This window comes from Saccopteryx bilineata, chromosome 1, assembly GCF_036850765.1.
Source record: "Saccopteryx bilineata isolate mSacBil1 chromosome 1, mSacBil1_pri_phased_curated, whole genome shotgun sequence".
Lineage (NCBI taxonomy): Eukaryota > Metazoa > Chordata > Mammalia > Chiroptera > Emballonuridae > Saccopteryx > Saccopteryx bilineata.
In genome coordinates this window covers 224,188,956-224,208,342 of record NC_089490.1, presented here as the reverse complement: position 1 = coordinate 224,208,342, position 19,387 = coordinate 224,188,956, and the positions used below count along the sequence as shown (strand labels likewise).

The following is a 19,387-nucleotide window of genomic DNA, read 5'->3' as shown; positions in this document are numbered from 1 at the left end:
CGGTGACGCGGGATGCACGCATCATGTCTCTGGAAGCATGTCATATCACTTGTTAAGGCTAGCAGTGACAAATATGGAACCGGACATTGACCATCAAAAGCAGTCCCATAGTTCCCATTGAAATACTGGTCAGTTTGTTGATTTAAATTTACTTGTTATTTTAAATATTGTATTTGTTCCTGTTTTGTTTTTTTACTTTAAAATAAGATATGTGCAGTGTGCATAGGGATTTGTTCACAGTTCTTTTTATAGTCCAGCCCTCCAACGGTCTGAGGGACAGTGAACTGGCCCCCTGTTTAAAAAGTTTGGGGACCCCTGGCCTAAAGGAAAGACTGTGAAAGAAAAAGGAGCCCGGATCGCTAGTTATGAAATTCCTTACTTCTACAGATGGCAACAGATGCTAAGATAAGAATGGCTTCTGGGAAAAAAATCAAATTTGGGGCACTGCCAGGAAAACACAGTCTAAACATGAAACAAAGTATGTGGCTATAAAATCCTTTGTTAAGATATCAGAAAGATCGCCTGACCAGGCAGTGGTGCAGTGGATAGAGCGTTGGACCAGGATGCGGAGAACCCAGGTTCAAGACCCCGAGGTCGCCAGCTTGAGCACAGGCTCATCTGGTTTGAGCAAAGTTCACCAGCTTGGACCCAAGGTTGCTGGCTTGAGCAAGGGGTTACTCGTTCTGCTGAAGGCCCGCGGTCAAGGCACATATGAGAAAGCAATCAATGAACAACTAAAGTGTCACAACGAAAAACTGATGATTGATGCTTCTTATCTCTCTCTGTTCCTGTCTATCCCTAGCTATCCCTCTCTCTGTAAAAAAAAAAAAAAAAGATATCAGAAAGATCAAATATGGTGTCTCAGGACACCACTCAAACTGGCAAAAGAACCTATTATGGGTTTAAGGGTGTGTCTCAGAGATCCTTTTAGTCAAACAATAGGGCTTCAAGAGAAGCCTAATGTCTCTCAGCTGTCTCAGCAGAAACCCAAAGTAAAGAGTGGCTTATCTCAAATAAATTTGTGTATGTAGCTTCTGTCTAGTAGACAATAAGATTCATAGGAGACACATGAAGATTTTAAGAGAATTATATTTGCATCTCCAGCATGGACTAAAAGAGGATCAAAATAATGCAAAAGAAGAAAGAAAACTAGACTCCCCAACATTCTATTGGTAATAAACAGGTTTAGAAAACTGCTTAGCTGAAAACATTTATTATGTGTCATAAAAAGGAGCATGACACAGAGGATTTAACCAAAAGTCAGAGGGCAGAGCTAAAAGTCACCTAGAATCATTTGGGGACAGTAGGACCAAGTCCTAATCAAGAATCTTCTGACATCTGCCCAACTGGATTTTATGGACCATTGAATACTCCTGTGTGCCTGCTCTTTCCCACTTTATTAATAGAAGTGTGTATGGAGGTTACCCTTTACCTTTCCCACATCTTTAATTCACATGTCTACAGACTGAAACTGTACTCAAGGAGCTGTACTTAAGTAATTAAGTAAAAAAAAAAAACTCATCCTACAACTGGGCTTGACTTAGATATGACATTCTGAACTTTTAGCTGATGCTATAATGGAATGAGACTGCTAGACCTTGGAAAAGGGTTAAGTGTATTCTACATGTGGGAGGTATGTGAATTATTGGGGGCCAGAGGGAAAGCTAGTAACCAGCTCCAAGATGGTTTCCAATGACTCCTACCTTTTGGTATTCACACCATTATAGAGTCACCTCCAATATTATACCAGTGTTAGTTTATGTCATCAATAGACTATGGCAAAAATAACAGTGTATCACTTCTGAGATTAGGTTATACAGGACATGTGGCTTCTGTCTTGATCTCTGTCTCTTTATGTTTTTTGGATGACTCACTCTGGAGGGTGCCAGATGTCATGTTGTAAAGACACTTAAATGGCTTAGGGAGAATCCATGTATCAAGGAACTGAGGCCTCCAACCAACAACCAGTAAGGAGCTGAGGCCTCCTGCCAACAGTCATTTGGGTGAGCCCAGATTTGTGAGAGACTCTGAGCCAGAATCACCCAGTAAAGCTACATCTGGAAATTGGGTGAGATAAGGAGTGTTGGTGGTTTTAAGCTGCTGAAGTTGGGGGTAACTCATTGCAAAACAACAGTTAACTGAAACAAGGACTGTGGGAAATTCACTCCTTTATTTCTATAATCCCAGTTGTTTTATACATTTTGCCAAATCAGATTAGTTTTCCTTTCCCTTCCTTCTCTCATCTAGATTTGCTACTTTCTCAATTTTATAAAGAATTCAAGGTTTCAACAATTATTTTGGAAGTATTATTTTTAAAAACATTTTCCCTCACCCTCATTAAACATATATCTAGTTGTGTTCCACTACTACTGTTGTCTACACTTTGAGGGAAATGTGGTCCAACACAGCTTTAAAATGATGTGGGTAGGTTTCTGTCTTGTCATAATTTGTTATTTCACTGTAAACAGCATTTATAAATTTTAAGGAAAGGTTTTCCTTGATGGAAAAATTTTCAAACGTAAAAACAGAGTATAATCAGCCCTGGTAAGGTAGCTCAATTAGTTAGAGCATCGTTCCTAAACGCCAAGGTTGAGGGTTCAATCCCCGGTCAGGGCACATACAAGAAAAAAATTTATGAATCTATAAATGAAACAATAAATAGATGTTTCTCTCTCACTCTCTTCTGCCCTTTCTCTCTCTCCCCCCCCTTTCCTTTCTCACTCTAAAAATCAATTTTAAATAAAGTACTAACTTTTAAAAAAGTATAATAATAAACATGTCTATATAAAGATGTCTGCCAATGGTATTTTATGGTTCAGAAGAAAGCTCATTACATTCCTATTTCTGTGTTTTTTATAGTTTTAAAAACACTATCATAAAATATACCAAGAACTTCTCTAAAAAACCAACTGATTTACTCTTGAATTAATCAGGCCAGAAAGTCCACTTAAACACCTTTCTTTACTTTCTACCCCATGAAATCCAGGGGGGGAAATATGGACATTGGTCTTAGAGAGAATTTTATGAATTTGAACCTAAATGCAAGAAAAGTAAAAGCAAAAATAAATGAATGGGACTATATCAAACTAAAAAGCTTCTGCACAGCAACAACAAAAAAACAACAACAACAAAACAAAAAGGCAACCAACCAATGGAACAAAAGATATTTGCAAACAAAAGCTCCAACAAGGGATTAATATCCAAAATATATTTTAAAAACTCATACAATTCAGGTGACGGAAGACAATTTGACTTTGGGTGAGGGGTATGCAACATAATCAAATGTCAAAATAATCTGGAGATGTTTTTTCTGAACATATGTACCCTGACTTATCAATGTCACTGCATTAAAAATAAAAAATAAAAAACTCATACAATTCAACAACAAATCCAATTTAAAAATGGGCAGAGGACCTGAACAGACACTTCTCCCAAGATGACACAGAAATAGCCAAGTAATATATGAAAAGATGCTCAACTTCACTATCTGTTAGGGAAATGCAAATCAAAACTGCAATCAGACACCACCTCCACATATTAGAATGTCTATCTTCAACAAGACAATTAATAATGAGTGTTGGAGAGGTTGTGGAGAAAAAGAACGCTCATTCACTGCTGATGAGAATATAAACTGGTACAGGTACTATGGAAAGCAGTATGGAAGTTATTCAAAAAATGAAGAAGAGAGTTACCAAAGGACTCAGCAATCCCTCTTCTGAGTATTTACCCAAGAAAGTTGAAAACATTTATTTGCAAAGATATATGCATCCCTATGTTCATTACAGTATTATTCACAGTGGCCAAGGCATGAAGACAACCAAAGTGTCCCTCAGTAGATGATTGGGTAAAGAAGATGTGGTGCATATATACTATGGAATACTTCTCAGACTTAAGAAAAGATGAAATACTGCCAGATGCGACAATATAGATGGATATTTAGAATCTCATGTTAAGCAAAATAAGTCAGATAGAAAAGTCCAGAACCATATGATTTCATTCATATGTGGAATATAAAACTGAAAGCAACAAATGAAAAAAAGACAAACAAAAAGTCACAGACACAAACAACAGTATAGTAGTTACCAGAGGGAAAAGAGAGTGGGGAGTAGTACAGGGTAAAGGGGTCAAATAAATGGTGACAAAAGGAGATTTAACTTTGGGTAGTAAACACACAATGTACTCTACAGATGATGTATCCTAGAACTGCACATTTAAAACCTATATAATTTAATTAACCAATGTTACCCAATAAATTTAAAAAATAAATATAAGTAAATTAATATATCGATATAATAATGAAATGCCTTTAAAATTTTTTAAGACTTTAATTCACCTTAGAGAGGAGAGACAGAGAGAAGGGGGGGGGGGAGCAAGAAGCATCACGCTTTATCCACTGTGCCACCACAGGTCAAGATTAAAATGCCTTTTTCATTGGTAAAATCACAGAGGCAAGTTATATCATCATATAGTAATTCTTTTTCCTCTTTAATTCATATCAAGTCATTATCAAAGCCAACAATTTGACATTGTATTTGTTTTCCAGCAATGGAACTGCTAAGGCTAAAAACTAGCTATTATTATACCAAGTTAAAATCAAACTATAGAAAGAAAAAAGTTATATTTAATTTCATAAGAAGAAATCAATAATAAATACAGTGGGAGCTGTCATAACCAAAATAAAAGTCAGATCCCCTAAGGTTATAGAAAGGTTTTAAAACAAATAGTGCAGCTGAGTTTTTTTCTAAAGCTAAGTTGTCTGCATAAATATTTAACTATTGAACTTGGTCAAAACCCCACCTATAGAAATTAAGATAAAATAATAAGTCCCAAGAGGAATTCTTACCATGAGACTGATTAAAACATGCAGCAAACAAGGTAGAGAAATACCCTTAAGGCTAATTAACTCTAAGTACAAATGTTATTACTCTGTTTGACCCAAGTAATGCCAATATGTTCCAGGTATGGTGTTAAAACACAGTCAAGAATCCAATTCTGGTCTTTTTTTTTGGGGGGGGGGGAAGAAAGTAGTTCCTAATAAATGCTTATTTTATAAACAGTTTGATCCAAAGATGATATACCACCAAAACATCTGGCTTAAAAGTGAAATACTGTATTAACTCATCATCTATCTAAATATTAATCTTTGCTTCCATTTATCAAATAAAAAACTTTGGAAATTAATGTGATTAGTACAAAAAGGATCATGATACAGAACTTAGAAATTATTTCATCCTATTAGTTATTAGTACAGACCAATAGGGGTGAGAGTAAATGAAATCCATTTTCCAAAGTGGGCAGAGAGGGTAGGGATCAAGGCCATGTCAAGATTGCTGTATAACACCGATTTTTTTTAATAAATAAATTTTTATTAATTTTAATGGGGTGACATCAATAAATCAAGGTACATATATTCAAAGAAAACATGTCCAGGTTATCTTGTCATTCAATTATGTTGCATACTCATCACCCGAAGTCAGATTGTCCTCTGTCACCTTCTAATTTTCTTTGTGCCCCTCCCCCTCCCCTTCTCCCTCCTTCCCTCCCCCCCCTCTGTATCCAACCACACTCTTGTCCATGTCTCTTAGTCTCGTTTTTATGTTCCACCAATGTATGGAATCCTGCAGCTCTTGTTTTTTTCTGATTTATTTATTTCACTATGTATAATGTTATCAAGATCCCACCATTTTGTTGTAAATGATCCAATGTCATCATTTCTTATGGCTGAATAGTATACCATGGTGTATATGTGCCACATCTTCTTTATCCAGTCTTCTATTTTTTTTTTTTTACAGTGATTAAAGCCTTTAAGCAAACTCTTGGCCAATACAGCAAGAATCCATAAAAGAGTAGTGTAACAGCAATTTTCAACTGCTATTATACAAGAATTTTTAAAACATGTGATACCTGATTATTTGGTCAGGGGCACAGACCTCTTTTCCCTTAGATTTTCAAATAAAAAAAGTGACACTAGACAACACAATGGCCATCTGGTGTAAATGAATCAAAATTATACCTATTTTTTTTTTGTTAGATCAGCAAAAAATATATTTTTTGGTGTGTCACAGAATTTTAGTAATTAGTTTGTGTATGCCATGAGATGAAAAAGGTTAAAAAATCACTGTTCTGTAAGAACATTTATTGCAGCCTATATATAACACAGAAAATTTGGAAACAATATAAACACCAAAAAGTCAGAAAAAGCTTAAATTAAAATAGTCCATAAATATAATGAATGCAGCTATTTTTTTTTTCCTTTTTTTCTTTATTCATTTTTAAAGAGGAGAGAGAGAGGGAGAGAGAGAGAGAGAAGGCGGGAGGAGCTGGAAGCATCAACTCCCATATGTGCCTTGACCAGGCAAGCCCAGGGTTTTGAACCGGCGACCTCAGCATTTCCAGGTCGATGCGTTATCCACTGCGCCACCACAGGTCAGGCCAGCTATTTATTATAAATGATGGTGTTTAGAAATACTGTGACATGAAAAAGCGCTTATAATAGTGAAGAAGCAGGACATAAAACTGCATGCAATATGACCTCAAGTCTATAAACAAACAATGCAAATCTGACTAAGAAAAAAAAAATCTTAAAGGAAATACTTTAAAATGGCAAATGGTAACTTGTTAGAAATGCAAATTCTCACACTACTACCCAGACCTACTGGTTCAAAAACTCTGGGCATGGGGCCCAGCAGTCTATGTTTTAACAAGCCCTTCAGATCAGCGTTCTCAACCTGTGGGTGGCGACCCCGGCGGGGGTCAAACGACCAAAACACAGGGGCCGCCTAAAGCCATAAAGCTGTCGGAAAATACATATTTATTATACAATACATTTTTAAACAAGGGGGTTCTTTCTTGACTCTTTACCAGATAACCTGGTGGGTTTCCTAGAGTAAAATCCCCCAAAAGTGTAAGGGACCTCCCTCCTAAGACTACAGGCAACCTGGAAGTTTCTCACATTTAGGGTAGTTTCACAGAGGCTCCAGCAATTTGCAAAAATTACCAAGTTTCTTCCAGTTAGGGTGACAGGAGTGATGCGTTCCAAGCTCTGATCTGTTGGAGTTGAAAGTAGAAGCCTGCTTTACCTATCAAAGCCCCTTGTTCCTTCATCTGTAGAAAGGGGATTAATAGAGCTGTCTCACATGCAGTTAAATGGGGGTAATTTCATGTAAAACATTTAGCCCAGTGCCTACTTCAGAGTAAGTGCTCACATTAGGCTGGGAACTCTTTGAACTGAAGTCTAAAGAATTTAAGTAACATGTCCAAGTAAAATTTGGGGGAAGAAGAAGTGTCCACATTTAAGCCCTGATCTTTAGACTCCAAATTTATTTCTGTATTTTAAAAATAAATTACTTCATTGCACATAATATCTATAAAATCCCTATTAAAGGTTTACAAAGCATTGTCAAATACAGGATGGGGCAAACATTTTCACAAACGGGTAAGAATAGTTTATAACTAGCAAACAGGTTTTAAAATAAAAAAATAGCAGTTGACTGAGTTTTAAAACTTTTGTAGAAATGACATTAAAGTAATGACTTAAAAATACATGCTTCTTAAAATCAAACCACCCTAATACTATCTTCTGTACTCCCTATAATCCTTACCCATTTACACATGTAATTTTTATATATTGTTTTAAATGGCTGCAATCCAACAAGTCAATACATGACAACTTCCTTTGCGTTCCCCGTTTGCTGGACAAGAAGATTTTGTCTGTATTTTAAAATTTATAAATAACTTTAATCATTTTTGTGCCTGTTTTTTTCTTCTTGTCAGAATACAGTATATTTCTCTTTTCTTAAGATTTTATTTATTGATTTTATGGGGGGTGGGAGTGAAAAGTATCAACTCATAGTTGTTTCACTTTGGTTGTTCATTGCTTGCTTGTCCATATATGCTTTGACTGGGCAAGGCTAGGGTTTCAAACTGGTGACCTCAGCGTTCCAGGTCGCCAGTCCATCCACTGTGCCACCACAGGCCACAGAATATATTTCTAACAATCAAATATTCAGAACTATATTAAAGAATCAAAGTATGTGGATATCATTTTTTTAATACGAATTTCCAAATTACCTTCCCAAAATAATGTACCTATTTTTTTTTTTTCATTTTGGATGAGCTCAACATTTCCATTTGGTGGGTTTTTTGTAATTGTTGTAAAATAGACATAAAAAATTAACCATCTTAATCATTTTTAAATGTAAAGTTCAGTAGTGTTAAGCACATTCACATTGTTGTGCAACCAATCTAAGAACTCTCTTCATCTTGCAAAACCAAAATTCTACATTTATTAAATAACAACTTCCCTTCCTCCCTGCTCCAGGCAACTGCCACTCTACTTTCTGTTCCTGTAAATCTGAGTACTCCAGGTACCTCACATAAGTGAACTTATACAGTACTTGTCTTTTTGTGACTGGCTTAATTCACTTAGCACAATTTTTTCAACATTCATCCTGTGGTAGTATGTCAGATTTTTTTCCTTTTAAAGTTGACACTGGGGAAAAAAATTTTTGTTGCATCCACAAAAACACTTGTTCTTACCTAATTCAAGTGTGCTGATCTCAAATCTGCCAGTTTTTCTCTGTAAGCTAGTTTTTTTGCAATTGAAGATTTTAGGTTTTCATCTTATTGTAAAAATTTCAACATTTAGTATAACATAACAAAGTAGAATGTCTTCTTGGGCATCATCTTTGTAAAAATATAATAATTTATATAATGCAGTAAATATAAAAGATATGATTGCATCAGAATTTGTCTACAATTTCAAAATAGAACATATTAAAACACTTATTTTAATCATAAAATTTGCGCAAAACTTATTTAAATTCTATTCAGGCAAAAAATTGTGTTTGTAGCTCTCGCGTTTGTATATTTGTTGAGGACAATCTCGTTTGATGCTCCAGCAGTAGTCTGCTCATCACTAACAGCTCCAAGATTTTGGGGAAATTTATCAAGGTGACTGTTCAGGAAGTGAATCTTAACACTCATGTTACATCCCTTGTCACAGAAAGCCAACAGCATCCTTTGAACCAGAAGTTCATAGTTTTCTGCTTTTTTGTTGCCAAGGAAGTTCTTAGTAACTGCCACAAAAAACCTGCCATACTGCTTTCTCCTCCTTATTCATCTTCCTGGAAAATTCTTCGTCACACATGAGGGTTCGAATTTGAGGTCCATCAAATACACCTGCCTTTATCTTCTCAAAAGACAAGGCAAGAAAAGGAGACATAATACGTTGAAAGCATTCACTTTCTCTATTCAAAGCCTGAACAAACTGCTTCATTAAGCCAAGTTTGATGTGAAATGGGGGGAAAATGATCCTGCCTCGATTAACTACAGGTTCATTCACAATATTGTGCATCCCTACTCCCAGAGCTTCACGTTTCGGCCAGTTCTGTGTTCAGTGTTTCTCCCAAGCTCGGTTGTCCCACAAACACAGAAAGCAAGGATACTTCGTTAAACTTCTCTGTTGTCCTAGCAGGAAATCTACCATTTTAAGATCCACACAACTGATCCAGTTATGTTCCTCATACTTCAGAGAGTTGATGACAATTTTTATGTCATTACTAAGTCATTCAATTCGGGTTGGCTAAACTGCGGAGGGGTTAATGAATGTTTGGCATCAGAAGAAGACCCTTCAGATTCTATAACTATTTCCTCATGCATCGTATCAAAATACACTTGATCACCATGTTCACTTTCTTCATCCTTACAAGAAATAAAACCATTGAAAACTGGAACCGGGAGTGTCTCAGAGTGTGGGATAGGTCATATTGCTGAAGGAATATTAGGATATGTGATCATATGCCGTTTTTTCTTGCCAATGCCCTTTGTATGGATCAGACAGAAATAACAGTCACTGCTATGGTCCTTAGGTTCACGCCAAACCATGGGAATACCAAAAGGCATTCTTTTTGCATTTTCCTTTTGTCCAGTCACAAAGCATTTCCTCACAATTATGACATACAATATGAGGAGCCCAATTCTAGTCTTGATCTCCAAGGGGAACTTGAAAATAGGCAATATATGCACGTGTCACAAATGATGAAATATTGCGCCTTTGACATTGAAGTGAGTAACAGCCACATATATAACAGAAGGTGTTAGGACTATTCTTACATTTACACCTTCTCGAAGAAGCCATGATTCAATTTTAAAACAGAATAAGAGGGGGCCCTGGCTGGTTGGCTCAGCGGTAGATCGTCGGCCGGGCGTGCGGGGGACCCGGGTTCGATTCCCGGCCAGGGCACATAGAAGTGCCCATTTGCTTCTCCACTGTCTCTCTCTTCTCCTCCTGCAGCCAAGGCTCCATTGGAGCAAAGATGGCCCGGGTGCTGGGGATGGCTCCTTGGCCTCTGCCCCAGGCGCTACAGTGGCTTTGGTTGAGGCAGAGTGACACCCCGGAGGGGCAGAGCATCGCCCCCTGGTGGGCAGAGCGTCGCCCCTGGTGGGCGTGCTGGGTGGATCCCGGTCGGGCGCATGCGGGAGTCTGACTGCCTCTCCCCGTTTCCAGCTTCAGAAGAAGAAAAAAAAAATTAAAAAAAAAACAACAACAATAAGAGGGTATTTTTATCAGAAAATTTTTTATATTTAAAAACAACTACAATTATGTAAAAGTGATGTTTGTAAAACATTAATTGCCTTGTGGTTATGTTCAATCCAAGAGTTGTTGCCCTTTAACTCCAATTTAAAAACCAATGCATGCATTAACTATAACAAAAAGAAATTAAAATTGCATAAAAACTAGAGCATGCACCAAAAAACAAATTTCAGATTTAGAATCAGTGATGCAGAAATATATAGAAACAGTTCTAAAACCTCATGCAAAAAAAAAAAAATTGTTCCCCAGTGTAATATTTCATTGTATGCGTGTGCATTTTGTTCATTCATCCATTGATGGACACAAGATGTTTCCACCTTTTGGTTATTATGAAAAATGCTACTATGAACTTTGGATGTGGAAATATCTGTCCCAGGCTCCTGCTTTCAATTATTTTGGGTATAAACCTAGATATGGAATTGTTGGTTTATATGGTAATTCAATATCTAATTATTTTAGGAAACGTCATACATTTTTCATAGCAGCTGTACCATTTTACATTCCCATCAACAGTATACAAGAGTTCCCATTTCTCTACATCCCCACCAGCACTTCTTTTCATAGTAGTCAGTCTAATGGATGTGAAGTGGTATCACATTGTCCATTTGACTTTTTAAATTATGAATTTTTGACAAATTTTTATAGATTAGTCAAAGATAAATTTGTTTTTTTCCAAATTCTTCTTCAGTCAGTCTCTACTTAGATGTTTATCAGTCTAAAACAGGGATAAAAGTTGTTAAATGGCCCCAACTATATGTACAAATACATCATGTGTGATCAGTAATTAGTAAGATTTAATTTGTTTTTCTTTCTCTTTTTTTTCTTTTTCCTTTTTTAAATGAGAGGAGGGGAGACAGTGAGACAGACTACGCATGTGCCCCAACTGGAATCCACCTGCCAAACCCTTCTGGAGCCAATGCTCGAGTCAACTGAGCTATTTTTAGTGCTTTAGCTATTTTTAGTTCGGACCATTGGAGCCATTGGCAGCAGGATGGGAAGAGGGAGAGAAGGGGGAGAGAAGCAAATGGTCACTTCTTCTGTGCCCTGACCAGGGACTGAACCCAGGACATCCATACGCTGGGCCAACACTCGATCCACTGAGCTAATCGGCCAGGGCTGATTTAACCCTTGGATTCCATGTCACACTTTTATTAATAGCTGTTTATTCCCTAAACATACAAAGTACTTTCCTTCCTATTTATTCAACATTTTGTGAATGTCAGGCATTGTGGTGCATACTGGGAATATAAAGATGAATAACAAGACACTGGCCTGCAAAAAGTCAGAATTTTATTTCTAAGCAGTTTTTCTAGGCATAATTCTAGTTACAGAAGATCCTTCCAGTCCTATATAAAATTCTCTAGGAGGCCTGACCTGTGGTGGCGCAGTGGATAAAGCGTCGACCTGGAAATGCCAAGGTCGCCGGTTCGAAACCCTGGGCTTGCCTGGTCAAGGCACAAATGGGAGTTGATGCTTCCAGCTCCTCCCCCTTTCTCTCTCTCTATCTCTCCTCTGTCTCTCCCTCTCCTCTCTAAAATGAATAAGTAAAAAAAAATAGTTAAAATTCTCTAGGAGACAGGCACAATAAAATAAAATTTAAAGATTTTTAAAAATCAACTACACTGATTCTCCATTTAAACAAACTTTTTAATCTAGGAAAAAATTAAATTACTCTATGTTAAAGCACAAAAATTCTACAAATAAGCATGACAACTTCAATGTACATAATCCCATAGAAAAAAATTTTTAACCAATATAGGGGTGGGCAAAAGTAGGTTTACAGTTATTTGTATGGAAAATGACATGCAAGTTATGGTTATTACAATAGCTTTATTAATTCAAAAGAATGTAACTCACAAGTGTAAACCCTAGTTTACCCCTGTATTCTCAGTACTTGTAACAAGATTACTCCCTATTTTGAAAAGCTGGATATGATGGCTACTCAGAAATTTAATCCTCCTTTACAACTTTAAAAAACCTTAAGATTAAAGATGAACTATTTAAAACATGTTTCTACAAAGAGGACTTCTGTAGTTGTTTTTTAAAGACAGCCCAGTGAATCCCTCAGCCCTCAAAAACACGTTTGTTGAGTCAGATGAAATAGAAGCCTATAGTTTACCTGTAACAAAGAGGAAAAAAATCCTAATAAGAGTTTTATATATTTTAGGTATAGATTTTTTGGGAAACAGCAAATAATGCTTTGGTTAAAACATAAACATGTTTAATTAATTCAAATTATCTAAATTTAGTTGTGTTTCTACCATGTGCTGGGCACTCTACAAAACATTCAGTATAACAGATTAGAAAATGGTTCCCACCCTCTCAAGTTTATATAGGATTATATATATATATATAGATATATAGATAGATATAGATATATATATATATCCTTATGAGTCCTTGCTCATCAAGCAATTTTTAAACTATAAATTCACCCTCCCTAAACCTATAAAACTATATATATTACATTGTGGAGATCAGCTTTCTGGTCACTGACTGTATCAACACATCCTGTTGACATCAACAAATCATTATTCAGGTTTGCACATTCCTGTTTATGAGTTTATTTAGCTTGAGTGAATCCCCCAAACCTGAGCAATTCTGATTGCTTGGTTAGTTGTAATTTCTTTTCTTTTCCTTTTTTTAGAGAGACAGGAAGGGAGAGAGATGAGAAGCACCAATTCTTTGTTGTGGCAACTTAGTTCTTCATTGATTACTTTCTTATATGTTCCTTGATGGGGCGGAGGAGGAGGTCCTCTAGCCAAGCCAGTGACTCCTTGCTCAAGCCAGCGACCTTGGACTTCAAACCAGTGATCTTTGGGCTCAAGCCAGTGACCATGGGGTCATGTCTATGATCCCACACTCAAGCCAGCGACCCCACACTCAAGCTGGTGAGCCCATGCTCAAGCTGACAAACTTGGGGTTTCCAACCCGAGTCCTCTGTGTCCCAGGCTAATGCTCTATCCACTGTGCCACCACCTGGTTAGGCGGTTAGATATAATTTCTAAATCTTCAGAGCTGAGAGTCAAATATACCAGTGGAATGTCCATACAAAGATGATTTAACCACAAGATGGCCATATTACCCAAAGCAATATACAAATTTAATGCAATTCCCATCAAAATTCCAATGACATTTTTTAAAGAAATGGAGCAAAAAATCATCAGATTTATATGGAACTATAAAAAACCCCAAATAGCCAAAGCAATCCTAAAGAAAAAGAATGAAGCTGGGGGCATTACAATACCTGACTTCAAACTCTATTATAGGGCCACGACAATCAAAACAGCATAGTATTGGCAGAAAAATAGACACTCAGACCAATGGAACAGAATAGAAAGTCCAGAAATAAAACCACACATATATAGTCAAATAATTTTTGATAAAGGGGCCAAAAACACACAATGGAGAAAAGAAATCCTCTTCAATAAATGGTGCTGGGAAAACTGGAAAGCCACATGTAAAAGAATGAAAGTGGACTACAGTCTATCCCCCTGTACTAAAATTAACTCAAAATGGATCAAAGATCTAAACATAAGACCTGAAACAATTAAGTACATAGAAGAAGACATAGGTACTAAACTCATGGACGTGGGTTTTAAAGAGCATTTTATGAATTTGACTCCAATGGCAAGAGAAGTGAAGGCAAAATTAATGAATGGGACTACATCAGACTAAGAAGTTTTTGCTCAGCAAGAGAAACTGATGATAAAATAAACAGAAAGCCAACTAAATGGGAAATGATATTTTCAAACAACAGCTCAGATAAGGGCCTAATATCCAAAATATACAAAGAACTCATAAAACTCAACAACAAACAAACAAACAATCCCAATAAAAAAATGGGAAGAGGAGATGAACAGACACTTCTCCCAGGAAGAAATACAAATGGCCAACAGATATATGAAAAGATGCTCATCTTCTTTAGTTATTAGAGAAATGAAAATCAAAACTGCAATGAGATACCACCTCACACCTGTTAGATTAGCTATTATTAACAAGACAGGTAATAGCAAATGTTGGAGAGGCTGTGGAGAAAAAGGAACCCTCATCCACTGTTGGTGGGAATGTAAAGTAGTACAACCATTATGGAAGAAAGTATGGTGGTTCCTCAAAAAACTGAAAATAGAATTACCTTATGACCCAGCAATCCCTCTACTGGGTATATACCCCAAAAACTCAGAAACACTGATACGCAGACACATGCAGCCCCATGTTCATTGCAGCATTGTTCACAGTGGCCAGGACATGGAAACAACCAAAAAGCCCGTCAATAGATGACTGGATAAAGAAGATGTGGCACATATACACTATGGAATACTACTCAGCCATAAGAAATGATGACATCGGATCATTTACAGCAAAATGGTGGGATCTTGATAACATTATACGAAGTGAAATAAGTAAATCAGAAAAAAACAGGAACTGCATTATTCCACACGTAGGTGGGACTTAAAAGTGAAACTAAGAGACATTGATAAGTGTGTGGTGGTTACGGGGGGAGTGGGGAGAGGGAGAGGGAGAGGGAGAGGGAAAGGGGGAGGGGGAGGGGCACAAAGAAAACTAGATAGAAGGCCTGACCAGGTGGTGGCGCAGTGGATAGAGCGTCGGACTGGGATGCGGAAGGACCCAGGTTCGAGACCCCGAGGTCACCAGCTTGAGCGCGGGCTCATCTGGCTTGAGCAAAGAGATCACCAGCTTGGACCCAAGGTCGCTGGCTCCAGCAGGAGGTTACTTGGTCTGCTGAAGGCCCCCGGTCAAGGCATATGTGAGAAAGCAATCAATGAACAACTAAGAAGTCGCAACGCGCAACGAGAAACTGATGATTGATGCTTCTCATCTCTCTCGGTTCCTGTCTGTCTATCCCTGTCTATCTCTGCCTCTGTAAAAAAAAAAAAAGAAAGAAAACTAGATAGAAGGTGACAGAGGACAATCTGACTTTGGGTGATGGGTATGCAACATAAGTGAACGACAAGATAACCTGGAGTTGTTATCTTTGAATATATGTATCCTGATTTATTGATGTCGCCCCATTAAAAATAAAATTATTAAAAAAAATGATTTAACCAAATGAGTCCCTAGTTTATCCTCAGATAACATACCTTTATTTCATTATGCTCTTCAAATTGCATTATAATTAACTTATAAAATTGTTAAGAATAAATGAAACAAAGCATGTAACAGTGCTTTTCAAACTTAAATGTGCATATGAATCACCTGCAGGTCTGTTAAAATATAGACTCTGATTCAGCAGGTGAGAGGTAATGACTTAATCTCATGCTGACCTAATCAAATTTAGAGGGGGGGGAAAATCCATTAATTTATCTCCTAATGATTTTCCCACTTCTGTAAGAATTTACTAAAAATTAAGTCACTTGGTTTTCTGGGGAAGTTTAAAATTAATCTTTAAAAAAATAATTTTATTAGGATGGATCTTATACTTTAAAGCAGCACAATAAAATTAAAGGACATCTGCCTGACCTGTGGTGACGCAGTGGATAAAGTGTAGACCTGGAAATGCTGAGGTCACCGGTTCGAAACCCTGGGCTTGCCTGGTCAAGGCACATATGGGAGTTGATGCTTCCAGCTCCTCCCCCCTTCTCTGTCTCTCCTCTCTCTCCCTCTCCTCTCTAAAATGAATAATAAAAAAAAAAAAAAATTAAAGGACATCTTAGGAAAGGTAACACCCATAAAAAAAATTCTGACTTTTAACAGAACCATTACAAAAAAAATCAAATAGTCTTTTATCAATTGGTAGATCTTTGGCATGTTTCCACTGATTCTTCTGTGATCATCAAGACAAATGACTATCTCAGAACGGGTGTCTTAACGTGTAAATATTAGTTAACCTGATACATCCTCAGAAAACCGGTAAGTTGCCAGGTGTACTAAGCACTCAAAGGAAAAAGGTGGAACTATTTTCATTTCTAAAATGTTTATCTACCATTTATGGCTTTTTTGATGTGGTTTTTGCGATGTGTCTGCCCATTACCACACATAAACTCTATTATTTTTGAGTAATTAACAGAATGGTGCCAAGAATTAAGTTTTCAGTCATACGACTGCATGAAAACTACGTAAAGGCCTTGCAAATAAACGTGAGCCGTCGCTTCTCCCTCCACACCCGAGACACACCAATCCCCGGTTCTAATGACCTAGCAGCCCAGTCCCTCCACCGCTCGCCCGTGATCGTGACCGCGCCGAGCGGCTGAGTCGGCGCCGCACAGGGGCCCGTACGCGGGTACCGGCCTGCTCTTCCGTCTGCGTCGTGTCGTGTTTGTATTATGAGACAAAGCACCATGTGGGTGGCGCAGCACCGCCGCCTAGCAGACATTTCGAAGGCCAGAGGCACTGATGGGACGATTGTGACCTCGGGGCCGTTCTCCCCCGTCCCCACCCAGGAGGCAAAATGGTGGACGAGGAAGCCATCGCCTGGGCCGGGTGGGGCTGCGGCGCGGCCGGAGAGGACCCGCCAGTTCCTGGCGGCAGGCCCGTCCTCGCCCAGGCCAGCCAGGGTCCCACGGCCCGGACTGTGGCCCCGAGTACCCGGGCGAAGGCCTGGAGGCGGAGCCCCCCGCGGTCGTGGACAACAACGCCACCACAGCCTTTCTTCCCCGGTCCGCGCCGGGGTCACAACCCGCGCTGCCACTGAGGCTTGTCCCCGGAGGGAGGCCTGAGAAAAGGGGAGGGAGGAGGGCCGCGCGGGCGGGCGGGCGGGGAGGGGGCCGGGGCGGGGCCGAGGCGTGGGCCCGCGCAACCGCGGGAGCGGTGGGGTGCTGCCCCTGCCGGGCGGCCCCCTCGTCGGTCGCCCCGCTCCCAGCGCAGGGCGCTCCAGGGAGGGGGACCTAGCCCCACCCGGCGCCTCCCCGCGTGGCCGGGGTCGCGGCGGGCGGCGAGGGCAGCCTCTTACCTGAGACCTCCTTTTCTTTACCGTCCGCCATCTTGTGCGGAGCCTGTCGTCGGGGAGACGCCTGTTGCTAACCTAGGTTGCGGCGTCCTTGCCCCTTCATCCCCCGCGGCGAGTCGGGCCTGGTAGCCCCACGACTCGGAATCCCGGAGGGAGAAGACCCAAGGGCGCGGGGGTGGGGGGCTCCGAGCGCTCCCTACCCCCTCCCCCGTTCCGCCGCGACCCACCCGCTCCCGCGAGACCTGAAGTCTCGTCCCGCCGCCGCGACCCAGGCCTTAACGCGGGCTGCAACCCTTTCACTCCAGAACCGTCCTGAGCGCTCGTTTATTTAATCAAGTTATTTAATAAAGTTTTGATGCATTTGGGGACATCAGACACTGTTCTGCCTCCTCCTCTCCAGTTTGGCAGACGGCGCTGCTCCATTTTTTTTTAACTGCAGATTTTAAAACAGTTGGAAAGCTGGGTGCACCGCCCGGCTCCCCAAGCGGGTGGACTGCCACCTCCCCTCCCGTCCGCCCTAGCGGGGCGGAGAGGCCGCCTGGCCCCAACTCCTGCCCTCCCCACCTGCTCGCGTCCCAGGCTCGTCGCCGCTCCTGAGGACTGCGACAGCGCAGTCAGGAGAACTGGAGCTAGATGGTAGCGGGCGGGCGCGGGAGGAAACCGGAGCCATTAGGCCGTTATTACTAGGGGAGAGGAATAGCTGGAGAAAAACATGGGTAAAAATGGGGTGAGCACTGCGTCGTTAGGGCTGCAATTTCTTAAACAAATTAGAAGGTTCTTATAGCAACAAAACTGTGTCTCTGTTGTGATTATTATTACGTACGTTATGAGGTTCTTAGTTGTGAAATTGGACCTGACCTCTGGTTACAATGGAAAGTTTTAAATCCCGCTTTGCCAAAGCTTCGCAGCTAGAGCTTGATGTTAAATTTAAGGATAAGTTCACTATACAAGAATATGGTTTTTTTAAGTGCTTTTTGAATAATATGCTTGATGATGAAGGTCAAACGAATATATTTAGAACGAATTTAACATGATCTTAAGTACATATGTGTACTAATTTAAATGATGTTATGTAAAAACAATTTATAAACTGTTAACTAAGTTTTAAGAGGTCTTCCAAATACAAAGTATTAATATTCAATGATTTTAAGTTTTTATATTCCTTTTATTACTTCTGGTCCTATTATCTCAGCAAATCCAAAAGCAAACTATTATTCTTTATTTAAAAATAAGGATTTCTTTAATGTGGAATTCATGTTGTGCTATAATCACCATCCTCTTTGAAACTTTCTAAATTATTGAATCATTACAAAATGGCTCATATTAGTAGAAGAAAGATTCTTATATAAAGTGAATACAGTGTTGTATAGTAAATTCATAGCACCTCAAAATATGAGAAAGTAATCATTAACATTTATTTCTATTTAAATTTCATAGTCATTCTGATCTAGTTATTTGTTTTTAAAGAGTCCATACAAATAATGAAGGGCTTTGAAATAACTGTATAGGAAACCTCAACTCAAGTCTCACACTATCTACTCTCTGTGCCTTTTCATGTGCTGTTTGCAGTTGCAGTTCCCGGTTTCTGGAATGCCTTCCCCTCCTCTCTCCCTATTCCAACATTCACCATCCCACAGACAGATGGTTTTTGTTCCTTCCTGGTTGTCAATGACCTCCCTGAAGGTCAGGAAGCATTTGAAGCTTTCCCTGTCAGCCTCTTCCTCTGTGGTCCTGTGCTCATATCAGAGCCTCTCACATAGATTTGCAGTGAGTTTTGTTTAAAAAAAATCGAGTAAATTTAAAGATATAATTGACTTTATTAAACGATTTGTGAATGGAGCAGCGTCCCATCTGGCAACTAGAAGGAAACTCTGATGAGTTGTACA

The 19,387-nt window shown here is 39.2% G+C and overlaps 1 protein-coding gene across 3 annotated transcripts in view; it reads right to left on the bottom strand.

Annotated features, from left to right (window-relative positions):
* The window catches only part of EFCAB2 (EF-hand calcium binding domain 2), a 104,241-nt gene extending 85,929 nt beyond the window's left edge, over positions 1-18,312 (bottom strand). For 2 of the 3 annotated variants that reach the window (XM_066236882.1, XM_066236892.1), the window contains exons 1-2: positions 16,840-17,235; positions 16,076-16,224 (exon numbers count right to left, since the gene is read on the bottom strand). In XM_066236882.1, coding sequence (XP_066092979.1) covers positions 16,076-16,224; positions 16,840-16,928 — 238 coding nt within the window. In that variant the 5' untranslated portion in view covers positions 16,929-17,235. Of the gene's footprint in view, positions 1-16,075; positions 16,225-16,839; positions 17,236-17,504 lie in introns of those variants that run through there. The other variant, XM_066236898.1, reaches the window with a different exon arrangement.
* Positions 18,313-19,387: the final 1,075 nt, after the last annotated feature.